This window comes from Perca flavescens, chromosome 21 (genome assembly GCF_004354835.1).
Source record: "Perca flavescens isolate YP-PL-M2 chromosome 21, PFLA_1.0, whole genome shotgun sequence".
NCBI classification, from domain to species: Eukaryota; Metazoa; Chordata; class Actinopteri; order Perciformes; family Percidae; genus Perca; species Perca flavescens.
This window is the reverse complement of record NC_041351.1, coordinates 10,694,188-10,709,600: the sequence shown is the minus strand read 5'-3', so window position 1 is coordinate 10,709,600 and position 15,413 is coordinate 10,694,188. Positions and strand designations below refer to the sequence as shown.

At 41.8% G+C, this 15,413-nt stretch overlaps 1 protein-coding gene across 2 annotated transcripts in view; it reads right to left on the bottom strand.

Annotated features, from left to right (window-relative positions):
• The window catches only part of adam12a (ADAM metallopeptidase domain 12a), a 74,638-nt gene extending 60,384 nt beyond the window's left edge, over nucleotides 1-14,254 (bottom strand). The window contains exon 1 of one of the 2 annotated variants that reach the window (XM_028568723.1): nucleotides 14,055-14,254. In XM_028568723.1, coding sequence (XP_028424524.1) covers nucleotides 14,055-14,166 — 112 coding nt within the window. In that variant the 5' untranslated portion in view covers nucleotides 14,167-14,254. The remainder of the gene's footprint in view (nucleotides 1-14,054) is intronic. The other variant, XM_028568724.1, reaches the window with a different exon arrangement.
• Nucleotides 14,255-15,413: the final 1,159 nt, after the last annotated feature.

Sequence of the window (15,413 nt, the reverse complement as noted above, 5' to 3'; positions counted from 1 at the left end):
CACACACACACACACACACACACACACACACACACACACACAGCGGGAGAAGCATCCTAGCCTCATTAGTCCTAGAAAACCACACCGTCTGGGGGAGGTAGGCATGCTGAGTAAGGGAATGCATGACAACCTCTGTGAAAAGCACGGATGGATAAACAGAACAGATGAGGGGAAAACAGAGAGAAGTTTTGACAGAGAAAGGTCAAGTCCACATTGTGGTTAGCCGATCTATGAGGAAACACACACAGATGGAACGGCCTTCTCGGTCGCATGCTCCACATCAACTTTAAAGACGAGGTTCACAACCATACTGCGTTTGGTTCCTTGACTTCAAAGTGCACAAGTGAATGACCATTTTGTTAATGTGGTGTGCTATAAGGTTTAATTCCCGCTTATAAATGGCAAATGGTGGAAACAGTCTGCAGGCACTCTTGTTTTTCCTATTACTTGGGAGAGACATTTGGTAAAGTTGGAACATAGCGAGGCTGCGGTGTGTGGAGTGTGTAAGTGGCTTTTGTTAGCTAGAATGTTATAAGAGCCACCAGAAGCATTAAGGGAGTGGTAAAAGTGGCACCAGAACCCAAAGCCTTATTTATATGTTCAATAAAGAAGAGCGTAAACAGGGGTCTTAATAAACCAGAGTTCTGGCCATGATCAGCTCCCTTTATGCTCTAGCGTACATAAGGAGAGTTTGTGCCATTTATATTGCCTCAATAAAGTCAATGCTAGGTGGGAGGATTGTGTGTCTGTGTACGTGGAAATGTGTGTGTGTGTGTGTTTGTTCGTGTGTGGGTGACTGAAATGTGATACAGACCTATGACTGGATAAAGTGATTCATTTGGCTTTCCCTAGCAGTGTTGTTAAGTAAAATAACTAAATCTATTATGTACTATATATACAGCTAATCGTTAGTTGTTTTAGTGGTGTAGCATTGTCACAAAAAGCATGGATTAAGTGATTTGCTGGTCAAATGGCATCTAAATTGTGTTAAGCGTTTTTTTCAGGTCAGAGGTTCCCAACCTAGGGATTGGGATCTCCCAAGGGGTCACAAGTAAATCTGCTTTGTCGCAAGATGATTAACATATTAGAACAGAATACCTCAAAACTACTATAATGAAACAATGTGAAAAAGGAACACCTTAGTTTGAACTCCTCACAGCTCACAGACATGAAACTTGTGATAGCTTGGCCATAAAGAAGCATAAAACAAAGGAACCTTTGGTCTTGGTCAGTGGTTGGCTTTTTAGTTTGTGACCCCTTAACAAAGCGTACTTGTCGCCCATCATCACTGGTTGCATAGGTCTGTGGGTTATGAGCAGATCAATCAAACAGGAATGTTTCCCCGTTTTATTTAAGTGATGTCTAGAGACACAAAGAGGCAACATTACCAAGTGATTCACAAGAAAGATTTGAGTTTTCAGACACCATGACTATATTTCTTTCACTTTTTAACCAAATTCTGGACTGTTTCAACCTTGATATCTAGCCGTGTAGCCTAGTAAACTAAATCAGTGCTTGCTGGGGTAGTTTACAGTTCCCAATGTTAGTTCCCAGTTAATCTTCTCCTGGTTTTTATCAGTGCTCCCAAATCAATGCATTCTCCACAGACTAGGAGCTGTTGATCCAAGGCAAAAACATGACCTTCTTCAGTTCTTTACGGATGCCAAGACGCCCTTTCTTACTGCCCTCTCACAACTCCTTTCCCCCTCACTAGGTTCTACGAAAACAAATCAACAACTGTTCGGCTTTATTAAACCCCAGAGCCTGCAAACCGCAACCACCTGCAACTCACTCCTTGACAGGCAACCAGGAAATAATGTATTCATAACAGTCTTGGCTTTTCCAACACAAATGGCATGCTGTTCTTTTTATCGTCGCAGTTGATGAGGCCGTGCCCCCCCACATGAGCACAGGTCCTCACTGAGATGGGATACAGGCTATACATACGTGCACGCATCAATAACGCGCTCTCACATGCTCCCTTGGCTGATGGCGCAGGAAAAGCACTCAAGGACACACTCCACAGTCACTTTAAGAGCATTTGGATTGAGTTAGTTTTGCTTTGTATTTAGTTGTAGTTGTGGTACTTGTGCGTTATTCGGGTTGGCCAGGCCACTATATATGTTCCTTTGTTTAGTTGTTATATTGAGTATTGTCATATTGTGTTGAACTCTTGTATAGGCCAATCTCTCAACATCTTGGTTTATAATGTTTTTGCTTCTTTTGGGGGAGGGAGGGGGGGGGGGGGGGGGGGGGGGGGGGGGGCTCCGCCTCACTGCTTGGTCCCTAACAATCAGATTGAAAATGAAAAACAACGCCTTTCGCAGCTTGAATGACCCTCTTTGACATGCAAACTCCCCTGAATGGTACAAAAACAAGTGTAGAGGAGACACACTTGAGATGATTCCAACATTGTTTGACACGGGTGGACACTGTTAGGTTACTTATCAAACCTCTCAGAGGAAATGGGATTGAAATAAGAGCATGTGGAATTAATTAGGGGAGAGTGATGAGTTTAAATTGGCCCGTTTCAAGAACTATGACACAACAAAGACAAAAAAGGTATAAAATAAATAAAATAAAAAATGTCTTTTGCCTGGTTCCATATGGAAATGTGTTCTTGATCAAGCACATCTAATAAAATGATCACTTTTTCTCCATCAAGAGCATGTATCCACATTCCACAGCCATTTTTATCCAGATTTGGTGGATGTTTTTAAATCAGAGAACTGAGTGGATTGGAGACATAATCCAGCAAGGTTTCTGAGCCAAAAGTTGGTTCTGACATCACCCCATGGGGGGAAACTTGGTCAATGTTTATGGCTATTGTTCATTTAATAATAGGGGATTGACAAGCATACCACGGACTCAATCTATCCCCAATCAGAGTGGGCAAATTATTGCTAATTCAAACAGAATGGTGATTGGGAATAGAATGATGAATGATTAGACATTGGGAGGAAGCAGGCGCTCTTTCATAAATGACCTTGGAGACAAAAGCAATGAACCCCGCTGCCTTTCCTCATCTCTTTCTCTCCTTCACCATCTTCTCTAGGCCGGTTACAAATCAATGTCATTAGAGACTGCTATTAATCCTTGTTTGGTTAATCAATGAATCCTTTATTCTATCAAATGTCACAAAATAGTGAAAAAAGCCCATCTCAAGTTTCAAGAGCGCTAGACGTGTTCAAATTGCTTGTTTTGATCAACCAAGAGTCCAAAACCCAAACATATTCAATTTCAATTTATTATTGCAGAAAAAATTAGTCAATCAAAAATTAATTAATAAATTGATTCATAGAGAATGAATTATGAACAAGTTTTCAAACAAGCTTTTTTATATACTTATAAAATGAATATCATTGAGACAGTTGATGTTATAAAAAAGGGTTCTGGGAACTTGTGATGAGCATTTATTTTCTGACATTTTATAGACTTAAAAATACACAAATTATATGAATCATTATTACTCTGAGCTCTAATAATATATATATATATATATATATATATATATATATATATATATATATATATATATATATATATATATATATATATATATATCAATCAATGATGATAACAAAATATATAAAGCAGAGAAAAGCAGCAGATGTTTCATATTTGGGAAGCAGGAGTGTATGTTCTTTTGATCACTTGGTCGACTAATCTTCACCTTGCTCCCTGTAATTTGTTCTTGGAGCCACAGTGCAGGGTTCATGGGGATTACAGAGCAAAGGTGAAAAGTGCCTGGTAATCTTGGCTTGACTCCACAGTAAACATCTGACCCATTTGGGGGACATTATGTCAACACCCTGATGGTTGCAGGAAACATAGAAACCTTTAGGTGACATCATGGTAATAGGAATCTGCACATACTGGAGGGAGGGTCTCCTTAAATCAAATCTAATAAGGTAGCAATGTGTCAAAGGTCACAGCAATGAGAGTTGTTAATGGTTGGATTTATAGGTGGATGATTTTTTTTTTTTTAGCGCATATTTAGGGTCATTATCAAGCCGTTTAACACTGGGCTCCCTCTACTGGTAAATAGCTCTTTTGTGTGCTCTCTCTCTACCCGTCTATCTACCCCCACCTTGTATACTGAACTCATTTACTGTCACACTAGCATGATGTCAGCACATAATTACTCTATAGGAAATGGATGGTCCTGCAGCAAAAATTCCCCTTGGCTCAGCAGGAGGTTAATGTTGTCCGAGAACCGGTGAAGTTGCGCCCCCGGCTGATGGCACTGTTACGCCTTCCCTGCTGCGAGGGCTGCTTGCTTGCTGCCTGGCATGGAGCCTTAGCAACAAAGGTCAGAGTCCGAGAGCTTAGGGAGCAGATTGGGTAAAAGCTTGTTAATATGGTCCCCTATGATGGATATCATTTACAGTGCCCTGGAACTCATCTCTGTCATGGGAAGCACATGTCTGGCACACATTGAAAGCACATGCAAAGAAACTAAAAAACAAAACCTCAAGCCACAGCAAAAAGACAGAAAGAGAGAGTGTGGGGGGGCAGCTGCAATATCATACAGTAGATCCTCAAGTCATTATATAGTATGCGGTGGCAGTAATCTCATTACCTTAGTGGAGACAGGGTCTTCAAAAGTCTCAAAGGATTACAACACCAAAGACCGATATCAGCGTATGATGAAACTGAAATCGCTCTGACACAGTTAGCCGATTAAACGATTAGTTGATCTTTGTTCATTTAAGTTATTCAGCAAGCTATATTTATGTAATATTAAAATTGATTATCTTTGTTTTTGGGACTCAAACAAAGGCAATTTTAAGACATCAGCTTGAGTTCAGGGATCTTATAATATTAAATCGCTAACTGCTGTTTTACTGGGAGTTGGAAAACCTGAACCGACCTGGACCGACTGGTCAAGGTTCTACTTGAAACCTTCATCTATAATGTAGCTATTCGATTTGCTTCACACTCTGCTTCACTTAAAAGTACATCACAAGTCCCCCATGTGGAAAATAACTCAGACAGACGCAGACAAAGTAAGTGGCTGCACCAGAGTCTTCTTTGGGCCAATTTGTAAGAATCCTACCCAGGTAGGAGTTGACCTGTCTTGTTCCTGCATGTGCCGTCTTATAGAAGAGTTAGGAGGTGAAATCTGGGCAAATGCTGTATGCCAGGCTGGAAGATAGATGATCTGGATCTAAGACATACAATTCTGTGTTTCAATTCTCAGCGGAAGACAGGACGTTCATATGGAATCTGGTCCAACAGGGGAAAGTTTCCCTTTGCACCTATGCAGTACAGTATGTTAATCTGGAATTGCAATTGATGCCTGTTTTGATTCCTATTCTCTGCTCTGGCAGGACTATAAAAAAGGTAAATGCTGATGTGATTTTCATCTGGATATTTATCATATTTAATTCCAATCAAAGAGATGATAAGGGTAAATATTAAAAATTGACTTAAAACTTGGACTTCCGGTGTCATGGCGACGTGAGGAAGTCTTATCTCATCTCCTCCGCATTCGTTCTCTTTTTCCCGTTAATTTTACCACACCACTTTACTCGCAGACGTTCAGATAGACCACTAAGTCGCTTGAGTGTAACTTTTCGGCCTCATCCATTAACAAAATGAGCGCAAAACCAGCTACCAGAACCAACAAAACTTCGTCGCACGCCGCACCGGCGCTAGCCAAGGCTAGCAGCAACAGCACTGATGCTAACGACGGCGGGCAAGGTGATAACCTGAGGAGCCTCCTGGGTGACATCTGCTCTGATGTCGCATCAATGAAGGAAGAAATCCTGGCGGAGCTGCGCAACTCGGTGACTGCCTTGAATGCTGCTGTCTCTTCCAACAGTCAGAGAATTCAGGATATAGAAGACGGCCTATCCACTGTTGACGGAAAAGTTGGTCAACTGGAATCTGACTACTCCACGCTAAGGACTCAGTATGAGGCGCTGCAGTCCCAGCTGGATGATTTGGAGAACCGGTCCCGCCGTGCACTTAAGCCGCCTAACCCCTCTGGCCCACCGCGAGTCATGATAGCTCGTTTGCACCATTTCCAGACTAAAGAATTACTACTTCGCCTCTCTTGGAAACGGACCGGCCACCTGACGTATAAAGGAAACAAGATCAGTATTTATCCGGATTACAGCGCGGACCTGGCTCGCAGATGGGCTACTTTCACGCCGGCAAAAAAATTACTCCACCAGGCAGGACTGAAGTTTTCACTGTTACACCCGGCCACTCTCCGCTTCACGTTCAACGGCGCCAGACAGGAGTTCAAGTCGCCACAGGATGCATGCTCTTTCATCAATAGAAACGTCCTGCCTGCCATAAAGAACACCGCCGAGGAGAAGGGGGCAGCTGGTGATAATGACTGATGAGACTAAATTGCCCACTTCTCCTTCTCGGCAGGAGGCCACATATTCGTCGGATGGGATCTGTGTATTATATGGTGTTTCTCTTGTGCTGAATTCACTGCTCCTGCCTAAATAAGTGAGTAACGGATGACTGATGTAAGGTGTCTGTGGACGAGCCCTCTGATGCAGTGCCTGTTCTAATGTTATCCTTATTTTTTTTTTCTCTCGCCACTTAATACAACCGTATTGTTGTTAGGCTTACTAGGTGGTCGCAGTCCTCTGCCGTTGTTATTGTTGCCATTCAGGTTATTGTACTCTTTTCTTTCTTTTTTTTTGTGAGTTACTATGTTTTGGAGGAGCTCCAAGATGTTAGAGTAGCAAGTTCAATGCACTCCAGGCATGCTCTAAGGTTTAGCTGGTTAGTGCACCTAGTTTGGGTAGGTGCCTATGGGGTGGGGGTGGGTTAACATTCCTCATGGGTATTTTTTTTGCATAATGTTATTTGTTTGTACCTCTTTTTATTGTCTCCTTTTATGAGTAGTACTTGGGACAGCAAAATTCAGTTTACCACATGGAATGTGAAGGGCCTGAATAATCCCATCAAAAGGACTAGGGTCCTAGCCCATCTTGCTTTTCTCCAAACGGATATAGCCTTCGTTCAGGAGACGCACTTACGTACGACGGATATAGCTAGGATGCAAAGAGGCTGGGTTGGAAATATTTTTCATTCTAAATTCAACACGAAAGCCAGAGGCGCTGCGATTTTTATTCATAAAAATATCCCTTTCAAAGCCAACAGAGTAGTTGCTGACACAAATGGCAGATTTATAATTGTTTCGGGCCAGCTCCTGAATAGGCGGGTTGTTCTTGCCTGTGTTTATGCTCCCAATTGGGATGATAATAACTTTATTAATAACTTTTTGCCTCGCTCCCGAACGTTGACGACCATGCCCTGATAATCGGTGGATACTTCAATTGTGTTGTTAAGCCTGAGTTGGACCGCTCCTCACCCAGATTTGTTCCCCTATCCAAAATGGCAACCTCTATTAATAGTTTCATTGAGCAATACAGCCTTTTCGACCCCTGGCGCTTAAATTACCCAACTATGAAAGCCTTCTCATTCTTCTCTCCCGTACACCATACCTATTCCCGTATTGACTTCTTTCTTCTTGATACCAAATTTATTCCTCTCATCAGCCAACCAGTGTATCATGGTATAATAATTTCAGACCATGCCCCTTTCACTTTCTATTTGGCTTTTCCTGACAGTCCTACCCCACCCAGATCTTGGCGCCTTAACCCCCTCCTCCTTTCAGAGGCTGATTTTGTAAAATGTATTGAGACTCCGATCATGTTTTTTGTCGAAACCAATGCTTCACCCACTGTCTCACACAGTACCTTTTGGGAAACTTTAAAGGCCTATTTAAGAGGGCAAATCATTAGTTATTCAGCGCAGAACAAAAAGAGACATCTGGCTAAAATTAAGGAGCTTTCTGAGGCCATTGCCAAGCTGGATGTTGAGTATGCGGCCTATCCCACTCCAGAAATTTACCAGCAGCGACTCAGTCTCAAAACAGAATTTGATTTGGTGTAGAAAGCGTAGGCTGAGCAGCAGTTCCTCAGGGCACGTTACTCCGTATTTGAGTATGGGGACAAGGCAGGCAGGTGTTTGGCCCATCAGGCCCGACAATAGTTTGCAACCCGGCGAATAACTCAGATTAGAACATCCTTAGGTACTGTAACCTCCAACCACGAACAAATTAATGATACATTTGCTGACTTTTATAAAAACCTATACACTTCTGAGTGCAATCCCAGCCCTGCAGAAGTCAAACAGTTTTTTCAATCCCTGATTCTTCCCTCTTTGAACAGTGAAGTGAGAGCTGAGCTTGATCATCCGCTTACGCTGCTGGAGATTCAAGAGGCAATTAAAAGTATGCAATCTGGGAAATCTCCAGGGCATGATGGGCTGCCGGTTGAATTCTTTAAAAAATATTTGACTAGCCTGTCGCCCTTACTCTTTGCCATGTACAATGAAGCCCTATCTTTAGGCCATCTTCCGCAGACTTTAAGACAGGCTTCCATTTGTTTGATACCAAAGGATGGTAAAGACCTTACTCTACCTGGTTCATATTGACCTATCTCTCTATTGCTATGTGTCGATTGCAAGATCCTCGCAAAATGTCTGGCTAGGCGTCTTGAGAGGGCCCTCCCACTCCTTGTTTCACCCGATCAATCTGGATTCCTGCAGGGCAGGCATTCTTTCTCCAACACTCGTCAGCTCTTTGATGTTATTTATTCCAGGTCTGAGACGGATGTGCCTGAACTTGTGCTTTCCTTAGACGCTGAGAAGGCATTTGACCGGGTGGAATGGGATTTGTGTTTGGTATTTTACATAGGTTTGGATTTGGTGCTAACTTTATTTCATGGGTTAAGTTATTGTATTCGTCGCCGCTAGCCTCTGTCCGTACCAATGACAACTCTTCTGCCTATTTTTCTCTTTTCAGAGTAACTAGACAGGGGTGCCCACTGTCCCCGCTACTCTTCATGTTGTTATTGAGGTCCTGGCTATCTCTCTTCATCAGTGCTCAGCTTTTGAAGGAACACGCAGAGGGGGTATTACCCATAAAGTATCGCTATACGCGGACGACCTTCTTCTATTTCTATCTAATCCCAATATCTCTATACCCCCCATTCTAGCTATCCTGGGACAATTTGGAAAACTGTTGGGCTACAAACTCAACCTGGAAAAAAGTCAACTTTTCCCAATCAATTCCCCAGCTCTTAGCATTCCATCTTCCGTATTCCCTTTCAGGACAGTTGGTTCACATTTTAGATATTTAGGCATTACCGTCTCTCGCTCTATCCAACAATTATTTAAGCTCAATTTTGCCCCCCTAATTGAGAAATGTAGATCGGATCTTGAACGTTGTCGCAGCCTGCCTCTGTCTGTGGTCGGTCGTATTAACCTGATAAAAATGAATATTGTGCCTCGATTCCTGTACTTTTTTCTAACTTCTAAGCCACGGCGCACTCGTAGAACAGTTATGCAAAGGCCCAAGCATTGCGGCGGTTTGGCTCTACCCAACCTACTCCATTACTATTGGGCTAGTAACATTCAGAGGGTTATTGAGTGGGTTCAGAGTCACTCTGACCCTACAGCTCAGGTCTGGGTGGGGATGGAGTCTCAGATGGCCACCTCTCCTCTCGCTCTCGTATCCAGCGTGCAGTCTGACAACCCAGTAATTCTTCAAACTGTTAAAATATGGTCCCAGTTCCGGAATAAATTCGGCTTGCAGAGCCCATCCCTGATGGCACCCATCTTAACCAACCACCTCTTCACTCCAGCTAAACTTGACCTGGCTTTCCGAGCTTGGCATTCGAATGAAATTCGTCTCATTAAGGACTTATACATTGATGGAGTGTTTGCCTCATTTAACCAGTTATCAGAAAAATTTGCTCTGACCTCCACCAACTTCTTTTGCTACTTATAGATCAGAGACTTTGTTAGGAAGGGCTATCCCCCCTTCCCCAACAAACCACCCTCCACCATCTTAGATCAAATTCTGTCTTTGAATCCTAATCAGAAAGGCTCTATTTCTCAGATATACTCTTTAATAAACCACCCGGACGGGCAACCTTTGGATAATTTGAAAACCCTTTGGGAACAAGACTTTGGCAGCCCTCTCTCTGAAGATATGTGGGAGGCAATATTAAAACAAGTACATAAATCATCCCCATGATGTAGACACGGTCTCATTCAGTTCAAAATAGTTAATCGCTCCCACCTTTGTAAAACTAAATTAGCGAGAATATATCCTAACGTCGATCCCATTTGTGAGAGGTGCGGGACGGCTCCAGCGACGTTGTTTCATATGTTCTGGGCTTGCCCCACCCTCCTCACTTTCTGGCAAGCTATATTTGGTTCCCTAAGTGAAGCGTATGATATCACTATGGATGTGCATCCATGGATAATGCAAACTGGCTGTCCGACATTCACAGTGTGGTTCCTTTCACAACACTTCTGGCCCGCCGCCTCATTCTTCTAAACTGGAAGGGGTCTAGACCTCCTTGTCATGCTAGATGGCTGAGAGATGTATTGTATCACTTAAAATTGATCAAAATTAAGTATACTCTGCATGGAAGCAAGTCCAAGTTTTATGAGGTATGGGGTCCTTTTTTTACATTACTTTGATAACTTGAAGGATATAAGAGACTGGGATGACCAACCTTAGAAATTACACTGCTGGTTCAGTACGGTCTTCTGTATCTGTGACAGGATGATGACTTTAGGTGTGGCTCTTCTTTTTCTTTCTTATTCTTTCTTTTTTATTTACTCATTTTATTTTTAGGTTTGATTTTTCTTTCTTCCCTTTTCTTTCTTTTGGATATGGTGTACTGTATACTGTTTGTCTATTTGTTTAATGGTTTTTAATCTATCTTATCCCTTTTTGTAACCACAAGAGGATGTTAGGGTGTGGGTGGGGGTGGGACTTGTTGTGTAACGTCTGTTAAATACCAATAAATAGAATTTAAAATAAAAATTGACTTAAAACTCTGTGGGCCACAATCAGTGAAAGGTCGACTGGAACATTCTGACAATGTAAACCAATATACTTGTAATTCAGCAAACCATCGCTGTCAGGCAGAAACATTATCTCCATATTTCATCATTTTAATATTTTTTTCATAAATCAACGCTCTTTATGTCTTTCTGTGGGTTTTTACAAATATTTAAACAGTGACGAGGTAGTTTTGTCTGACTTCATTTGAGAAAAATGCCTCAATAAAAGGTTTTCAAATTAGACGTTTTTCACATCCTCCCACTGTTCCTAATGCTTAGGATGTAATGCAAGTTACACGTTGTACATTGTACTGTCGCTTGTATGTGAGAAATAAATAAATAAAATGTCTTTGTCTTTCTTCCTAAGGCCATTCCAGTGAAGAAGCATGCAGAATAGCAAAACCCTGGAACAGCTAATATAAATGCTATGCAGTTAATACAGTAGTTATTCTTGTGGTCAGAGAAAGAGCCATCTGACATTATATAATGCATACGTCATTCATTATGCTACACCTCAAAGTGCTGCAAAACAGAACAAAAGTACTGACCAGAACAAGCTTATTATTTTTTTTTTTTTTGGTGAAACACCGATGGGGTGGAACTTGAACTAACCCAGATAGATTTGACACGGACAACAGATATCTGAGCCAACTGGGCCCTTTGACCAGACGAGAGAGAAGACGCTCGGGGAGAACTGTGCTGAGCTCAACTCTGACCTGACTGGGTGTGAAAGTCCAATGAGAAAGTCCAGAGCCAGCATCAGGTTTCAGCTCGTGTTAAGCTTGTGTTGAGGGGGGTCAAATGAGTCCAAAGCAGCTTCGAAGAAATGAATGCAACACATGTAGGGTAAGGCCACATGAGCACAGTCCAGCTATTCCCCCCTCCTATGTAAATATCCCCACTGTGGAACAGCAACTGGTTGATCAATCTGTCTTAATGCACAACCACACATCAGCCAATTCTTCTTACCGGCCTCTTGGGTCTTAACTATCCTGAACAACTCGTCTGGAAGATCTGAATTCATTCATACTGAAAAGATACTAAATGCCTCTGACTTGAGATGGGTCACGTTATGGCGATAATGTCTCTCTGGGGGAGGACACAGTTTGCTGAAGGAATGTTTTACTTCAGTCCAAAAATATATTCTCAGCTCAACTTTCACTTGTCTGAGGGTGCAGCACGCAAGCTGCATGCAGCGCTCGAGGCAGACAGAGTCATGTTGGTTGAAGCAGTACAGCTGGCTAGTAAATATTGCCTGACACTAAGTGTATCAACCATTGGAGAAAATAATTCACAAATGATTCCGGGCTAGAAACAGAAACATGCACAAGACAAACAGTGAGAGGAAAACCGACAAGAAAGCTCAAGGTGTGGTGTCATGAAATATGTATGCAAACATGACATTGCATGGAGCTGAATTGCTCCATCTTTTCTGAGCAGCCTTGAATTCCTGACAGCAAAGACAAAAGTCTGCACAGTCTGGAGACAGAGTAGAGACTCATAAAAGGGAGCACTAATGATTCCCACTTTTCATGATTTAACATTTAGAAAGCTGCAAATCATTATTTTGATTAACTGAACAATCATTTTGTCTATAAATGGTCCAAAAAATATGAAAAATTCCACTCACAAGTTCTAAAAGCCCAATGTAACATCGTTACTTCTTGTTCTGTCGACCAACAGTCCAAAATATGTTCAATTTGAAATGATACAGTATAAGACAGCGAAAAACAGCAAATCCTCACATTTGATTTAATTAAATGACCTAAATGATTAATGGATTATCAAGATTTTTTGCTGATTACGTTTTTAAACATCGGCTGATGGTTTCATCAGTTACACAAAGTCAGGCATCACCCTGCATTTTGATTCTTTTAAATGTAACCCCATCTCCTGTGCACTTGTTCACACCGCTCCCTCTACGCATTTATCTCAATCAGCTCCAATTACCCACAAGCAGGTGAATAATCTACTAATACAGCTTGGCTCAGACTTCCCCAGTCAACACTGAACCCATGAGAACGAACCCATCAAGGCCAACTTCTGACGGCGACGAACTGTTAATGAATAAATGAACAAATTCCTTACGCTTTGATTCCATTTTTACACATTTGCCCTTGCTGGTAGCCTAATTAATTCCCATGATTCCACAGTGAGCGTCGTGACTGGCAGTGTGTTCAGATCATAGACTGTATGGTTCAGATGGAAAGGTTTTCTGTAGGGGCCAACCCTCAAGTGCAACTCCTCCACTCACCACTGTTGCACATATACAGTGTGTAGTGTCCTTGTTGAATCTCACCCATAGGGCATGGGACACTGGTGACTGAGACGTCATGAGCTCCAGCCCAAAGGGTTGCAATCACAGCGTGAGACAAACACACAAGCATTGCCAAAAGACACACTCTGACATTACATTTAGACATTTCCCCAGAGCTCTCAACCAGCTATTTTTCACGTGGTGCTGGGATGTCCTAAACATAATAAACTGTATAATTTACAGGTTTCTAAAAAGCTACGTGACTTCTTAAGTCCAAACCAACAATGTGACTTTTAATTTTTGTTTGCCACTAAATTCATCCATAATTGAAAAATGTAAGTATGTTTGAAGTGCCTTGAAAAACTGAAGTATGCTTGAAGCACCAGCAAAAAGCCTCAAGTGCGACCACATATTACCAAAGAGAGTTTCAGCATCATCAATTATACAGCGTCTCCTCTCCTCTGAGGTGCACACTGGATGGACTTCAAGTTAAATTTTTAGGTACTGCTTTTCACACAGAGATCTATTGGAGAGAATGAGAGAAAGCCATGTATTTAGAAAGCTTGTTTACACTGGAGAGGTTTCATTCTGGCCAAACATGTTTTACAGATCTGTATGTCAGGCGTATTAACGAAGGCTTTCATAAATCATGATGTACCCAAAACAGCCAAAGGCCGACATGAATGACGAATTAAATATAGTAGGCTAGAATAGAATAGATACATAGCAGACACAATGCACAATGGCAGATGCAGACAAGTTCATTTTAATATTGGCTACACATAAATACTTTTCTTCATGTTTTCAGGTGAAAAGACATAACATGTATTTCAAATTTGAAAACACTCTAATTTTGCGCATGGATCTTTGATATAATAGGAAAATAAAAATACATCTTTACCTCTTCTTCGCCTCTTACCTTCAACAGATCTGGAACGAACCGAGATAGAGACTGATAAAGCCTGAAGTGCTGTCAAAATAACAAACTTCAGACTCCGGCTCCAGAGGTTCATGATGCCCGGCTGAAGCGTGGACGGGACTGGCCAACTGTTTCACTGCAACGCAACCATCATACAATCCAACAACAGCTGATGTGCGGGAGACCCCCCCCCCCCAAAAAAAAAAATTAAATGACTTCCTGAAATATGATCAATAGCCGAGTGGTGCCATAGGAAATCCCGAAGACAGCTGATTCAACTCCGTGCACTTTCCCCATTCACAGACGTTCAAGTCCAAAGCTGCCTCGCGCCAAATTGAGAAATGTCACAGAAATAAAGAGCAAGCGGTGAAAACATTAACAAATGCACAAGCCGCTGCTGTCTCCCACTGGAATGCATCAATTCCAGGGCAATTACTGGCGACAAGTGTTGTCTTATGAGTGGGGACCATGTGCTTCAACGCAACGCACCGCAGGGTCCTAAAGCTACCTCTAGCGCCCGTTATTAACGAGCATAAGCTACCAGAAACAAACAAAGTACAACTTCCGGTCCCGGATTTCAAAATAAAAGCACAAAATAAAACGACTAAGCACTTTTGCGATACTGTGTGCATAATACCACTAAAACAAAGAACGGATTTAACGAATATAGGCTAGAAAATAACTTAAATTATGTTTAATGACTGTGTATTTCCTATCATTTGACCTACCATAGGCTTAACAGAATATACGTTTTCTGAGATTAAGCAAAAAGGTTAATCTTGACTTTGAAAATAGCCTAGTAGTTTGACTTGAGTTGTACTGGGCTTTCACTGTGAGAAGCAGTAAAGAAAAGTTCTATGTGGACTTCATTCTGGTCAATTTATGAAAACATTAATGTAGATTACATTTTCTTAAAACAGAGGATTTGTTGCTTTTCTTCCCTTTATCATTACAAATTGAACGTTTTGGACTGTTGGTCAGACAAAACAAGCTATACCTTGCACATCAGAAATTGAATGTGGTGTCCCGAAAAAGCAACATTAAGGCAATATTATTTTGTCAAATTACAGATAAGAGTTTGGAATAGACCTTACAGAACTTGAGTTGAACCAACATGACCCGGCCTGGAAGCTGCCAGACACAGAGCATGAACCTAGCATTTTATTTTGAAGTTAAACCACTTAATTTCCGGCCACTTTCTTGGTGTCCGTTGCTCAACTTGACCCAACGGGTTCGATGGGCTCAGAAATACTGTGGCAGCCCACACAGTGAGCGTAAATTCGAATAATATAGCCTACACAGCCCTCACTCACAGATATTATTATGTATATGTTGTTATTC